The 15,906-nt window shown below is 45.2% G+C and overlaps 1 protein-coding gene across 2 annotated transcripts in view; it reads left to right on the top strand.

Annotated features, from left to right (window-relative positions):
• Window positions 1-622: 622 nt before the first annotated feature.
• Window positions 623-15,906, top strand: part of top3b (DNA topoisomerase III beta) — a gene marked incomplete at both ends in the record, with an annotated part of 25,175 nt that continues 9,891 nt past the window's right edge. Inside the window, 10 exons of one of the 2 annotated variants that reach the window (XM_084439961.1) lie at window positions 623-745; window positions 10,426-10,557; window positions 11,358-11,464; window positions 11,679-11,753; window positions 12,135-12,331; window positions 13,177-13,333; window positions 13,905-14,018; window positions 14,319-14,409; window positions 15,165-15,319; window positions 15,647-15,752. In XM_084439961.1, coding sequence (XP_084296087.1) covers window positions 676-745; window positions 10,426-10,557; window positions 11,358-11,464; window positions 11,679-11,753; window positions 12,135-12,331; window positions 13,177-13,333; window positions 13,905-14,018; window positions 14,319-14,409; window positions 15,165-15,319; window positions 15,647-15,752 — 1,204 coding nt within the window. Of the gene's footprint in view, window positions 750-10,425; window positions 10,558-11,357; window positions 11,465-11,678; window positions 11,754-12,134; window positions 12,332-13,176; window positions 13,334-13,904; window positions 14,019-14,318; window positions 14,410-15,164; window positions 15,320-15,646; window positions 15,753-15,906 lie in introns of both variants that reach the window. The other variant, XM_084439962.1, reaches the window with a different exon arrangement.

The following is a 15,906-nucleotide window of genomic DNA, read 5'->3' as shown; positions in this document are numbered from 1 at the left end:
CTAGGTAACTGTGATATAATGGTATATAGATATAACTAGGTAACTGTGATATAATGGTATATATCTGAATGCACACAGGTCGGAGGTAGGTATTTTGCCACTTGCGACTTGCCACCTCCGACCACAAACGAACGCACCATTATATTCGAACACTACGTGGACTACAGAGCAGTAAAACAATGAAAACGATTGATAGATGGAACTGTAGGCCTTTTATATGTATTGTTTTGTGCTCATTTTGCTTGTTAGATAACTCTGTTGTTTTTCTTTTTGTCTAATCGTATACATGTTTTATTTTTGTATAGATGTATTGTTGATATTTGTATAATTTGAGCATTATATATTTAAAAATCCCTTTCACCCGGAACTAAATCTACCTCCCCTACACCTGTCATGGCCGCCCTTTGTGCTAATGCTAACAGCGAGCATGCTTTATACATCCACAAGTGCTGTCATTGGAGGCATTAGCACTGATAGCTACACTGTCAACTAGTTAGAAGACAACACAGCTGGCTACGGGTAGCTACAGTGGTCAGACCAGCAGGTTTCTCAACAAACTAACTCGGTTGCTAACTTTAGCCAGCACCAAATGAGTCGTATTGTAATGCTAAGCTAACGTCAGCTAGCCATCTAACGTCCACTAGGTAGACAGCTGTCGCTTCACAGTCTTTCATCATGAGAACTGTGTTGATGGTGGCGGAGAAGCCTTCCTTGGCTCAGTCCATTGCCAAAATATTATCCAAAGGTGAGTGAGTATTTAGATTGTATGGAACAGTTAACGTTACACCTCATTTAAGAAGGTAGGTAGCTGTTACATGAACCTAGATAAGGTTCTCTAACAGTACTAGTAGGCTAACAGTACTAGTTCTCTAACAGTACTAGTTCTCTAACAGTACTAGTTCTCTAACAGTACTAGTAGACTAACGTTACACTTGCTGTTTATCTGTCTGCTAAAAACAAACTATCCCATGGTGTGAACTCTGACTGGGTGTAAAGACCTCGCCTTTATGGCAAACAGCTGGGGCCTCATTTATCATTGTGGATACACCCTTTTTCATTTACACCTGATTTTTGTACTTGCTTTTCTCCGCAAATAATGTGATGTATCATGCCAAAACTCAATGGGAAATATTGTGAGATATATACACAATATTTACCATTGAGTGTTGTCATGATACATCACATTATTTGCGGAGAAAAGCAAGTGCAAAAATCAGGTGTAAATGAAAAAGGGTGTATCCACAATGATAAATGAGGCCCCTGGAATAGCTGCAATACTGTTGCATGTTGTGCGTTCAACTGATTCCAATGAACACAAAGTTGATTGTGTCAAGCTTTTAACAGATGATATAACAAAGAATGGACATTTCCAATGTCTTATGGCAAACAACCAGTTGAACAGTGCAAGTCAGCGACATTGTGGATTTAATTGGTACACTTTTCAGCAAAACATGACATTCACAACATCAGTCAAAACAAATCCCAAGCTAAAAGTACACAATCGCGTGGATAGACTCAGCTCTGTCTGGAAGTAGCGCATATACAGGCTATGTTAATGGCCTCAAACTCCAGAGAAAAAGTGGCACATCGTGGGTTTTTCCTCAGGACGGGCATCCTCAGTGTGATGGGAATGGTCTCCAGACTGGAAGCACTCGCCACTGCTTTGCAGGAATGGCTGGTAAGGCAGTTTGCCTCATAAATGACTTGAGGCACCCTGTTCAAGTCGATTTTCTCCCTGAGGCAGAGAAAGAAGATGTCAGAGCAGTGTAAAACACACACACACACATAATAATACTCACACAAACAGTAGGATGCACACACACCTAAAGACCCTAGTTATCAACTAAAAGCACTGAGATTTCATCACATCATCTGATCTCCCATCTGAACTGAAAACACTGTAAATGAAATCAGTAGCTCCCCAGTATTCATGTCAAGTGTAGAGAAAGATAAAAGGTGGAGGTAGCCACCACCAGAGAAGCTAGCAAGCCCACTCAGAACCCTCTTCCCCGGGGCTACTCACACATAGCTCCAGGCGGCTACGCTGCGCTCGTTGATACGGTTGGGCAGGTTGATCAGCTGGGCGTGGTACTCCTCTAGGCTGCCTGTGCAGAAGGCCTCGTCCACACACTGGCCCCCCAGGGGTGACGCCAGGCTCCGGCTCAGGGCCAGCAAGCACACCACAGACAAACGGAGGAGCTTAGGGAGGAAGGAAGGAAGCCATGCAGAAGCAGGGGGTTAGTATTGCTGTGTGCTGCTCTGGTATTATTATTATCACTGTGGAGCTGGGGATTGGAACACCCAATCAAGTTAGAATAGAAAAGAAAGTTTAATTTGCCATTTGTAACAGGTACATTGGAATTTTAGCTAGTGCTTGTCCTTGCATATCTTTATCTTATCAGCACTAACCAATTCTCATTCCAGTCTTAGGTATGCAGCTAGACATTATATAATATAATATTATAATCATCATTTACAATTTCTCTAGCAGGCTATCAAATAGATCCTTATCTACATACCATCCAATCACGGATGACGGTGACTGTCCGTAATATTGTCGATGCAAGTATTGAAACTCAAGTATACAGTTGTACAGAGTGATTATTGCCTATTCTATGGGGGGGGAGTGGGATTGAGACACAGGTCCATCAGAACAGTCGCAGGGGGGGTGACGGTCCAGGGCCGAGGTGGGGGGTAGAGTGATGGATTGTAGGGGTGGTGGTGGGATGGGGGGGTCTGTCCAAGGGTGTCTTCAGGGTCAGTCTACTGCTGCTGTTGGCTGTTGAGTTTGCGGACCGCGTCAGAAAAGTTGTGGAACCTCTCCTTCGCGGTCCTGATGGTCAGCCATCTTCCGTCTCTCTGGTGAGATGGTGCGAACAGGTGGTAGCTGGGGTGGTTGGCGTCTTTAGTGATGGAGATGTTCTTCCTGCGGCAGCGTCGGTTGTAGAGATCCTCGATGGCTGGCAGCTCCACGCCAATGAACTAATGCGCTGTCTTCACCCCCCTCTGGATGGCGTGCCTGTCATGGGCGGGGGTGTTGCGGTACCAGGCTGTGATGCCTCCAGTCAGGACACTTTCAATGATGCTGCTGTAGAAGTTCACAAGTGTTTGTGTGCTCATGCCCCATCTCTGCAGGCACCTCAGAAAGTAGAGGCATTGTTGTGTCTTCTTTAGGATGGCATCCGTGTTGTGTGTCCAGGTCAGGTCATTAGAGATCTGCATCCCTAGGAATTTGAAGTGGCTCAATCTCTCCACCTCCTCCCCATTGATGAAGGGGGGGGGGGGGGGGGGGCATCTTCATCCATGGAGAGGAAGTGGAGAGAGTGAGCCACTTCTCCTCCTTTCCTGAAGTCCGATCATCTCCTCTCTCCTAGCTCAATTCTGGAACGATCAGTGAAATTAAGGTGTCTGTGTTTCAGGTTCATGGTAGATAGACCACAAATAGGGCTTAATGTCCAAAGTAGCACACTACCCCTTTAAGCATAGTTCTCCAATATTGTTGCCAGGTACAATCGACTCATAAGCTATGTTCGAAACCGCTCGCTCACTCACTCACTCACTCACTCACTCACTCACTCACTCACTTGTAATAGGGAACGTTTTCGAACACAGCTTTAGTGTAGTCTAAGCTAGTTAAAATCCATCATCTATCTGTAGCCTACACCATCACATTTCACCTAGCCTATCTGTCAGGCTAGCAACACATCAGTCGGCAGTCTTGTAGTTGTATCTCACCTGGAGCTGTTGCATTCTGGGTTCTGTAGGAGCTTTTGGGAGTGGAGTCAGTGCTGGTATGGCTGGCTGGAGGAAGGCTGCTGTCTTGGGCTTGGTTCAGAGCTGCACTGTACATAATGTCAGAGCATGGCACTATATATGCCCGAGGGAATAAATTTGTTTTAACGACTTGAATGGGTGACCCACTGTCGGGAGGGAGGAGGGGGTGATTGGTCACTCAGTCAGCGGCTGTCCCATCACAATAGTCGCCATTAGCAAGTAGCCTTGAGAGAGGCATTTCATTAAGCAAGCACGTCATGAATGGAGCGGGGGGGGGGGTGGTATTCGAGGTCTCATATTTTCTCTTCAGTGCTGCTCTCTAACCTTTCAGGTTGAGCCCCGAGAGATTGAAGAGGCACATCCAGTCCCAGTCCTTGGTTAGAATGAACGCACTGTGCGCCTGCGTTCTCATAGCCTAGTTCTCTTTAAAAGTACCAAACTAAAGTCTCCAAAAACGGAAAGAGAGAGACCAGAGAGAGAGAAAGAGACCAACGGAAAGAGAGCTCAGTTCTCCTTGCTTTGGTACGGTCCGTTCTCTTTGAAGAACTGGGATCCACTTCAGCTCTGATGGCTTATCACCCATGACTCCACTTTCCACTCACTGTTCTAGACTATTACCTAAAACAACCGTCCACTAGGGGCCAGTATTTCACAACATTCAATCTGGATCAGAATGATCAGGATAGGATTAACTCTCAAAATTGGGTATTTCAATACATGGATATGTGATCCTGATCCTCCTAAATTGGGATATGGATTTGGTAATTCAATCCCATCCAGATTCCTGATCAAATGTTCTTCATGTATTTCATAATTCTAAAGTGGAGATTAGGATAGTTTTGATGATAAAAATCTGGATTATCCTGATCCCACTGGAAGGGTGGAGCAAGCGTGGATTCAAGGTGGATGTAGAGACATGTAGGATACATGGCACATATTTAATCATTCTTTGATTCAATTATTGCATATTACAGTAGCCTAACACAGACCGTACCACAATAGTATCCATTCTAAATTAAACAATTAACCAATAAAATATTCTCAATTACCTCCCCCCCCAAAAAAAAACAACAACAAGCCCTTAGAAAAATAGGTAGGTACAAGTACAAGAATGTCACACATCTTCATCCGAAACTGCAATGTCATCATCGTTCAGCCTCTCTTCTTAGAGGCGAATGCAAAGTTTAGTTTCCCTCTGTTGAAGCAAGGTCAGTTGAGGCCACGGTCCTCATCTAGAGACATCTGTTTCTGTGCTCTCTCTCTTTCTTTACTCACCAGATCCCCAGCCATCTGGACTCCAATCAGTAGGCTATATGATAATAATGATAACATCTATATAACATCTAATAATCATGGCACAGTTTGGCTTAATGTAATATGAACATGAATAGAAATATATATATGATGCACAACAAAAGAAAGGCAGAGTCCCATAACTCAATTCTAATGTTTCATATTGCCGTGAAGCCAAGACAAAGAACCTTAACTGATGTTAAGGCCTTCTGCCTTGGTTCTATTGCACTTTTGGAGGTTATGGGAAAGATAACCCACTATTTTCTCGAAAAAACAACACAATTTGTCCACATTTTCGACCAAAAATGACATTAAGGTCTTTTGCCTTTGTAGGGTAGAATAGTTATACCAGACAGATGGTTATGACCGGCCCCAAATTATGCAATTCTGGTCTACTGTATGTATTGTGTAGTAATGCTGTTAAATGAATATGAATAATATGCTGATTTACACTTCCCAACATTTTCACGTGTGTCAATGAAATGTATTACTTGACCAACAGAGGCCTATCCAAAGACTGCACATCCAGATTCTGTAATCATGATCTTGTGGTATCTGGATCAGAATGATCCCATCTGGAAATTCTTTGAAAAACCAAGACAAAACCTACAAGATCAATCAATTTGGGGATTACAAAATTAAATGCTTTCAAATAGCCATATCTATAACTAAACCCCCACCTGGAGCCATATCTATAACTAAATCTCCACCTAGAGCCATATCTATAACTAAATCTCCACCTAGAGCCATATCTTTAGCTAAACCTCCACCTGGAGCCATATCTTTAGCTAAACCTCCACCTGGAGCCATATCTATAACTAAACCTCCACCTGAAGCCATATCTATAACTAAACCACCTGGAGCCATATCTATAACTAAACCACCTGGAGCCATATCTATAACTAAACCACTACCTGGAGCCATATCTATAACTAAACCTCCACCTGGAGCCATATCTACAACTAAACCTCCACCTGGAGCCATATCTATAACTAAACCTCCACCTGGAGCCATATCTATAACTAAACCACCTGGAGCCATATCTATAACTAAACCTCCACCTGGAGCCATATCTATAACTAAACCTCCACCTGGAGCCATATCTATAACTAAACCACCTGGAGCCATATCTATAACTAAACCTCCACCTGGAGCCATATCTATAACTAAACAACCTGGAGCCATATCTATAACTAAACCTCCACCTGGAGCCATATCTATAACTTAACCTCCAACTGGAGCCATAACTATAACTAAACCTCCACCTGGAGCCATATCTATAACTAAACCACCTGGAGCCATATCTATAACTAAACCTCCACCTGGAGCCATATCTATAACTAAACCTCCACCTGGAGCCATATCTATAACTAAACCACCTGGAGCCATATCTATAACTAAACCTCCACCTGGAGCCATATCTATAACTAAACCACCTGGAGCCATATCTATAACTAAACCACCTGGAGCCATATCTATAACTAAACCTCCACCTGGAGCCATATCTATAACTAAACCTCCACCTGGAGCCATATCTATAACTAAACCACCTGGAGCCATATCTATAACTAAACCTCCACCTGCAGCCATATCTATAACTAAACCTCCACCTGCAGCCATATCTATAACTAAACCACCACCTGGAGCCATATCTATAACTAAACCACCTGGAGCCATATCTATAACTAAACCTCCACCTGGAGCCATATCTATAACTAAACCACCACCTGGAGCCATATCTATAACTAAACCACCTGGAGCCATATCTATAACTAAACCACCTGGAGCCATATCTATAACTAAACCTCCACCTGGAGCCATATCTATAACTAAACCACCTGGAGCCATATCTATAACTAAACCACCTGGAGCCATATCTATAACTAAACCACCCAGAGTCAGATCAAGATGGCGCCAGTGTGGACGGCTGCGGTTGCTTGGGGTCCCACTCAACTTTGCGTTTTTCTTGTTTTTTTGCATGTTATTTTCTATTTTCTTCGACACCTGTAATGCACTAATTAAGTATGATAGACAGCCTCTCCTGGATATTGGACATAATATATCACACTCACGCACTGCACCATCAGACTACCCTGCGGTCGGTTTTTACCTACCATGGCTACCGGGGCAGAAGAGCCGTCGAAGAAAGAGCGGGAAAAGAGCCGGGTTCCTGATCAGGCTGAGGAACTGATAAGATCGTTCTCCGCTTCCTACTGTAGTATTCTTCTGGCAAATGTCCAATCCCTGGATAATAAGCTGGATAAAAGAAGAACCAGACTGGACTTCCGTCGGGACATAAAGAACTGTAACGCCTTTGTTTTCACCGAGACGTGACTCAATCCCTCTATCCCCGACTCAGCCATTCTACCCGAGGGATTCTCCATTCTCCATTCATCGCCAGGACAGGACAATAGACTCTGGTAAGAGCAAGGGAGGCGGTGTCTGTCCCTTGATCAACAGCCGGTGATGTGGGGATGTACAAACAATATCTACAGGGTGGTCTCGTGATCTTGATCACCTCGCGATCAAATGCGATCAAATGCAGACCCTTCTATCTGCCCAGAGAGTTCACTGTGGTGTTTTTGATCACTTGTCTACTTTCGCCCACACGCCGACACCACACACGGGTGCTGGAAGAACTATACCAAGTCATCGACCGGCAAGAATCTCTACATCCGGAGGCTGCTTTCATTGTGGCTGGCGACATTAACAAAGCCAACCTAAAGAAAGTCCTGCCGAAATACCACCAACATGTAAAGTTTCCAACGCGTGGGGAAAATGTTCTGGACCATGTTTACACTCCGCACGGCGTTCGGCAAATCAGATCATGTCTCTACTGCAGCTGCCTGCCTACAGGCCATATCTATAACTAAACCACCTGGAGCCATATCTATAACTAAACCACCTGGAGCCATATCTATAACTAAACCACCTGGAGCCATATCTATAACTAAACCTTCACCTGGAGCCATATCTATAACTAAACCTCCACCGGGAGCCATATCTATAACTAAACCACCTGGAGCCATATCTATAACTAAACCTCCACCTGGAGCCATATCTATAACTAAACCTCCACCGGGAGCCATATCTATAACTAAACCACCTGGAGCCATATCTATAACTAAACCACCTGGAGCCATATCTATAACTAAACCTTCACCTGGAGCCATATCTATAACTAAACCTCCACCGGGAGCCATATCTATAACTAAACCACCTGGAGCCATATCTATAACTAAACCTCCACCTGGAGCCATATCTATAACTAAACCTCCACCGGGAGCCATATCTATAACTAAACCACCTGGAGCCATATCTATAACTAAACCACCTGGAGCCATATCTATAACTAAACCTCCACCTGGAGCCATATCTATAACTAAACCACCTGGAGCCATATCTATAACTAAACCACCTGGAGCCATATCTATAACTAAACCACCTGGAGCCATATCTATAACTAAACCTTCACCTGGAGCCATATCTATAACTAAACCTCCACCGGGAGCCATATCTATAACTAAACCACCTGGAGCCATATCTATAACTAAACCTCCACCTGGAGCCATATCTATAACTAAACCTCCACCGGGAGCCATATCTATAACTAAACCACCTGGAGCCATATCTATAACTAAACCACCTGGAGCCATATATATAACTAAACCTCCACCTGGAGTCATATCTATAACTAAACCTCCACCTGGAGCCATATCTATAAATAAACCTCCACCTGGAGCCATATCTATAACTAAACCACTACCTGGAGCCATATCTATAACTAAACCACCTGGAGCCATATCTATAACTAAACCTCCACCTGGAGCCATATCTATAACTAAACCACCTGGAGCCATATCTATAACTAAACCTCCACCTGGAGCCATATCTATAACTAAACCACCTGGAGCCATATCTATAACTAAACCTCCACCTGGAGCTATATCTATAACTAAGCCTCCACCTGGAGCCATATCTATAACTAAACCTCCACCTGGAGCCATATCTATAACTACACCACTACCTGGAGCCATATCTATAACTAAACCTCCACCTGGAGCCATATCTATAACTAAACCACCTGGAGCCATATCTATAACTAAACCTCCACCTGGAGCCATATCTATAACTAAACCTCCACCTGGAGCCATATCTATAACTAAACCTCCACCTGGAGCCATATCTATAACTAAACCTCCACCTGGAGCCATATCTATAACTAAACCACCTGGAGCCATATCTATAACTAAACCACCTGGAGCCATATCTATAACTAAACCTCCACCTGGAGCCATATCTATAACTAAACCTCCACCTGGAGCCATATCTATAACTAAACCACCTGGAGCCATATCTATAACTAAACCTCCACCTGAAGCCATATCTATAACTAAACCACCTGGAGCCATATCTATAACTAAACCTCCACCTGGAGCCATATCTATAACTAAACCACCTGGAGCCATATCTATAACTAAACCACCTGGAGCCATATCTATAACTAAACCTCCACCTGGAGCCATATCTATAACTAAACCACCTGGAGCCATATCTATAACTAAACCACCTGGAGCCATATCTATAACTAAACCACTACCTGGATCCATATCTATAACTAAACCACCTGGAGCCATATCTATAACTAATCCCATCCTCCACCTGGTGTGATATCTTGACGTGTAGCCAAGACTACATCTCAAGTGTAGGATGGCATAGCAGCATCACATCAGCCAGATTCAACACTAATAAATATGACGACACATTCATAAGAAATGTTGAGATGATTTCTCCTATTGAATCGTTGTGACAATTATGATGGGACAAATGAAGAGCCCTCTCTGTCCCATGATGAAGGGGCACAGAGTCAGACTGTCCTTCTCAAATGTCTCACACCTGTGTTGTTTGTGCCATAACTGCCCCATAGTAGTCTGATAAGGAGTACCTCCAAACAAACTCAAACTCAACTCAGACCAGCTCTTCACTTCAAACGTCTGTTTTAATGTGAAAACAACGCCCTAAGGATGTTGTTGTTATATATATTTTTATTTTAGTGCTTTTATTACGTTGTAAAGCACTTTGTGACCCTGTCCTGTGAAAGGTGCTATAGAAATAAAATCTACTTACTTACCTACAGTTTTATGTAATGACTACTCAGGGAAGTAGGCATACTACAAATCTATCCTAAGGCACAATATACGATAATCAGTTCTAAGTGACACGTTATTAATACCAATCAACAAGAAATATTGTGCCCAACCAAACCACAATTTTCGTAACACTTCACGATGTAGTTGTTTTCATCTTGTAGTAGGTTGGGCGAATACTGACCCATCTTTCTCCTGGCGCTCTATACAGGTAGCTGCTCAAGTCGCAAGGGACTCAACGGAGCATGCTCCGTGCACGAGTACATCTGCAGCTTCCAAGGCCAGAGCGCTCGCTTCAAGATGACCTCGGTGTGTGGCCACGTCATGAGCCTGGACTTCATAGGTGGGTTTGTCCGTCCCTAGATCCACTCCCGATGTATGTTTCTCTAACCTCGCGTCTCTCCTCGGGGGACGAGAGCCCGGTTTACGTCCACTATCAGATTCAGATCCTGTCTAGAGACCGCCTACTTCAAAACTGTCATCCGGCGGATGCGACTCTCCCTAGCCTCGCGTCACCAGTCTCTCCTCGGGGAGGAGAGCCTGGTATCTATTTACTCGGGGAGGAGAGCCTGGTATCTATTTACTCGGGGAGGAGAGCCTGGTATCTATTTACTTCACTGCCTTAAACCCGCCCCCATCATCCGGCTCGAGCCTGTAGAGCCCGCCTCCAACATCCGCTTGCTTTATTTTTCCTTAACCGGTAGTTCTCCTCGCATCTTCTTTTACAATTTTCGTCGGTGTTACACCTGGTGATGCCATCGTGAATGTTATCTACTCGAAACGTCACCATGTGCAGCCTACAGTAAAAACATTACAACAACTGTTCTTCTTCCGGTCCAGACTGGATGATTATGCGATGCGTCATCGCGCTTCTGCTCTAGACCGGCGAAACAACACCGAACGAGACAGGCCCCAGACTAGACTCGCCCTAGACCCGCCTTAGTAAAACGCAAAGCGATTGGTCCCCAGACTATCTAGAGCCCGCCTACTCCAAAACTGTCATCCGGCGGACGTAACCTCGCCTTGACCACATCTAAAATGCAAAGCGAACAGCCCCAGACTACCGTTTCTCAAATCCACCATCAGCTTTGTCCTGCTGCCTGTAGTTGACTTCTCAAAGCTCTTTCTCGGTGTCGTCCACAGGGAAGTACAACAACTGGGACAAGGTTGACCCTGCTGAGCTGTTCAGCAAAGCCCCCACAGAGAAGAAGGAGGCCAATCCCAAACTCAACATGGTCAAGTTCCTACAAGTCAGTGGCGTTTTTTTGTGTGTTTTTTTTTTTTTTACAGGAAAATGGCCTCCAAGAGTCTAAATATAAACCTAAAAACTAGTATTCTAGTCAATGGGATTCATCTCAATATACAAGTACCTTGTTTTGTAAAGAATATGCAAAGAACCAAGATTAATAGAGCGTTAAATACGTCATGTAACTCAATCATTTGTGCGCTTCCTTCCTTCTACAGGTCGAAGCCAAAGGGTGTGACTATGTGGTCTTGTGGTTGGACTGCGACAAGGAGGGCGAGAACATATGTTTTGAGGTAATTCCAATTGAAGGCTGTCTGTATTGAATATATGTATATATGTGTGTATATATATATATATATATATACACACACACACACACACACATATATATATATATATATATATATATATACACACACACACACACACATATATATATATATATATATATATATATATATATACATACGGTAGTGTACAGTACCAGTCAAAAGTTTGGCACACACACACACACATATATCCCAACTCTGACTCAATATGTAACAATATTATTTCTATCAGCATTGCGCCTTCATCCCCGACCTCTCTGAGTGAGCGTTGTGGCCCCCCCTCTCTCCTCGTCCAGGTCCTGCCTCTCTGAGTGAGCGTTGTGGCCCCCCTCTCTCCTCGTCCAGGTCCTGGACGCCATCGAGCCGGTGATGAACAAGCCGTACGGCGTGGAGCGCCAGGTCTACCGCGCCAAGTTCAGCTCCATCACCGACACGGACATCTGGAACGCCATGAACTGCCTGGGAGAGCCCAACCGCAACGAAGCGCTGTCCGTCGACGCCCGCCAGGAACTGGACCTGCGAATCGGCTGTGCCTTTACAAGGTAGACTGACACACCTGGTATACTGACACACCTGGGATACTGACACACCTGGGATACTGACACACCTGGGATACTGACACACCTGGTATACTGACACACCTGGTATACTGACACACCTGGGATACTGACACCTGGTATACTGACACACCTGGGATACTGACACACCTGGGATACTGACACACCTGGTATACTGACACACCTGGTATACTGACACACCTGGGATACTGACACACCTGGTATACTGACACACCTGGTATACTGACACACCTGGGATACTGACACACCTGGGATACTGACACACCTGGTATACTGACACACCTGGGATACTGACACACCTGGTAGACTGACACACCTGGTATACTGACACACCTGGGATACTGACACACCTGGGATACTGACACACCTGGTATACTGACACACCTGGTATACTGACACACCTGGGATACTGACACCTGGTATACTGACACACCTGGGATACTGACACACCTGGGATACTGACACACCTGGGATACTGACACACCTGGTATACTGACACACCTGGTATACTGACACACCTGGGATACTGACACACGTGGTATACTGACAGACCAGGTAGACTGACACACCTGGGATACTGACACACCTGGTATACTGACACACCTGGTATACTGACACACCTGGGATACTGACACACGTGGTATACTGACAGACCAGGTAGACTGACAGGACCAAGGCTTTAGACCCAAACTCCTTAGTTTTGTAAGGAAATGAAGACTTTTTTGTTCCTTTTTAATCAGTGTCAACTGATTAAAGTCTCCCCAGTGTTGAACCTCTTTCCAGTTGTGTCGTTACTGTGGTGCTTGCAGATTCCAGACCAAGTACTTCCAGGGGAAATACGGCAACCTGGACTCGTCGCTGATCTCCTTCGGCCCCTGCCAGACCCCCACGCTGGGCTTCTGCGTGGAGCGCCACGACAAGATCCAGTCCTTCAAACCCGAGACCTACTGGGTCATCCAGGCCAAGGTGAGCGTCAGCGCTATCGTTAGCGGTATCGTCAGCGGTATTGTCAGCAGTAGCGTTAGCATTAGCAGTAGCGGTAGCGTTAGCAGTATTGTCAGCAGTAGCGTTAGCATTAGCAGTAGCGGTAGCGGTAGCGTTGGCGGTAGCGGTAGCATTGGCGGTAGCAGTAGCGTTAGCAGTAGCGGTAGCATTAGCAGTAGCGGTAGCGTTGGCGGTAGCGTCGGCAGTAGCATCAGTGATTTCACAACTTGACATTTTACTCAAGGACTCTTTTGGAATATGGCTCAGGGAGTGAGATGGAGTGAGACTGGTTCATCTGTCCATCCTCATCATAACCAAACTAAGGTCTTACTAGTCACCACAGAGTTCTCATTCCTCTTACCGGTTTACATTATCTCTATATTACATTATCTCTATATTACATTATCTCTATATTACCGAATTTAAATCAAGGTGTTTTTCATCGTGTTTATCATCACCAAAATTGCGAAGTGTACCTTTAAGGTTCCCGTTTGAAATATAAGCCCCCGGTGCTCGGGGCGTGTGCTGAGGTCCGAGGGTCTGTGTTCTGCAGGTGTTCAAGGGGAAGGACAGCCCGTTGACCCTGGACTGGGACAGGGTGAGGGTCTTCGACAGGGAGGTGGGCCAGATGTTCGTCAACCTGACCAAGACGTCCCGAGAAGCCCGGGTAAGACCTCAACACGTGGGACCAGTCTAGGTTCCCTCACCAGTCCCCATCTTTTCCCTCATTTCCATATCAAACAATGGTAATAGCGCTGGCGACGTCACAGGCTACAGAACATGATGCTGTATAATCAGGATCCGCATGCGGGGGCCACACAAGGCATTAAGCTCACGTTGCCATCGAGTGACTGCATGAGCGTGAATCTAATGCTCTCAAACTTTGATTTTAATCACAATACACCCACACAGACGATTCTTCAACACGTTGCACCGACCGACCTGTCATTCCCACCCCGCCCTCTAGGTGGAGTCTGTGAGCAAGAAGGAGAAAGCCAAGCAGAGGCCCCAGGCCTTGAACACGGTGGAGATGCTGCGCGTGGGCAGTTCTGCACTAGGTAATCTTCTTCTTCTTCTTCTTCTGCTTCTGCTTCTTCTTCTTCTTCTTCTTCTTCTTCTTCTGCTTCTTCTGCTTCTTCTTCTTCTTCTTCTTCTTCCTCTTCTTCTTCCTCTTCTTCTTCTTCTTCTTCTTCGGTGTTGTGTCCTCTCCCCCCGAGGCATTTGAGGACAGTGTGGCGGGGGCCACTGTGGTGCTTCAGAGAAACTTTCACGGTCGCCAGACAAAATAACATTTGCTCTCTCTACCTACGGGTACTAATAAAGTCAACTGAACTTCCCATATCAACCGTTTTCCCTTAAGTGTTTGTTTTATGGCAACAGACAGTGTAGACATTTTTTATTTTTCATGCTTAATTTTTTTGGATTGTTTACATGTTTTTAGTGCTGGTGAGACAATTTTAGGGCTTATTATAGGGCAATCGGTCACACTTTCCAATAAGGGTCACAAAAAACATTAGTTACCTGTTAAATAATGCTTATTTAGGGTTAGGTTAGGTTACTAATGTTAATTAATACCTTAGATAAGGTTAGGGTTAGGTGAGTTAACCTTAGTTAACATAAATAACATTAGTAAATGGTTAATAGAGACATTAGTTAACTGTTACTTAATGCTTAATAATGCATTAACTAATGCTTATTAATGTACCCTTATTGTTAAGTGTTACCGGGCAATTATAGGGCATAGTTTCTCTTTGGGACAATTCCAAAATGCAGGTCTTGGTAGAGATGTTTGTTTTGTCTGTGGATGTTTAAGGTATGGGGCCACAGCACACCATGCAGATCGCCGAGCGCCTGTACACCCAGGGGTACATCAGCTACCCCCGGACAGAGACCACGCAGTACCACGAAAACTTTGACCTGAAGGGAGCGCTCCGACTGCAGGCTAACAACCCCTTCTGGGCCCAAGAGGTGAGGGACACACGAGGCGCACGCACGCACACACACACACACTGACACACACACACACTGACACGCAGACACACACACACACTGACACGCAGACAGACAGACAGACAGACAGACAGACAGACACGCACACACAGACAGACACGCACACACAGACAGACACGCACACACAGACAGACACAGACAGACAGACAGACGCTCGCTCTCACACACTCACTCACTCACTCACTCACTCACTCACTCACTCACTGGTCATTTGTTCACACACACACAAACCAGAGTAGTGAGCAGCGGCCTGGTTGTTGAGGCGGTTGCTCCTCCCTCCCCCAGGTGAAGGCGCTGCTGGCGGACGGCCTCAACCGGCCCAGGAAAGGATCGGACGCCGGGGACCACCCCCCCATCACGCCCATGAGGGCCGCCTCCGAGAACGAGCTGGGTGGGTCAGATAGAAACGCCCCCCCATCACGCCCCGTTTGTGTCGAGATTGATTGGTTGGTTGGTTGGTTGGTTGGTTGGTTGGTTGATTGGTTGATTGGTTGATTGGTTGATTGGTTGATTGATTAGTTGATTGGTTGATTGATTGATTGGTT

Source organism: Borostomias antarcticus, assembly GCF_949987555.1.
Source record: "Borostomias antarcticus genome assembly, chromosome: 6".
NCBI lineage: Eukaryota > Metazoa > Chordata > Actinopteri > Stomiiformes > Stomiidae > Borostomias > Borostomias antarcticus.
Note: the sequence above shows the minus strand (reverse complement) of the source record. Positions and strands in the feature narration are given on the sequence as shown.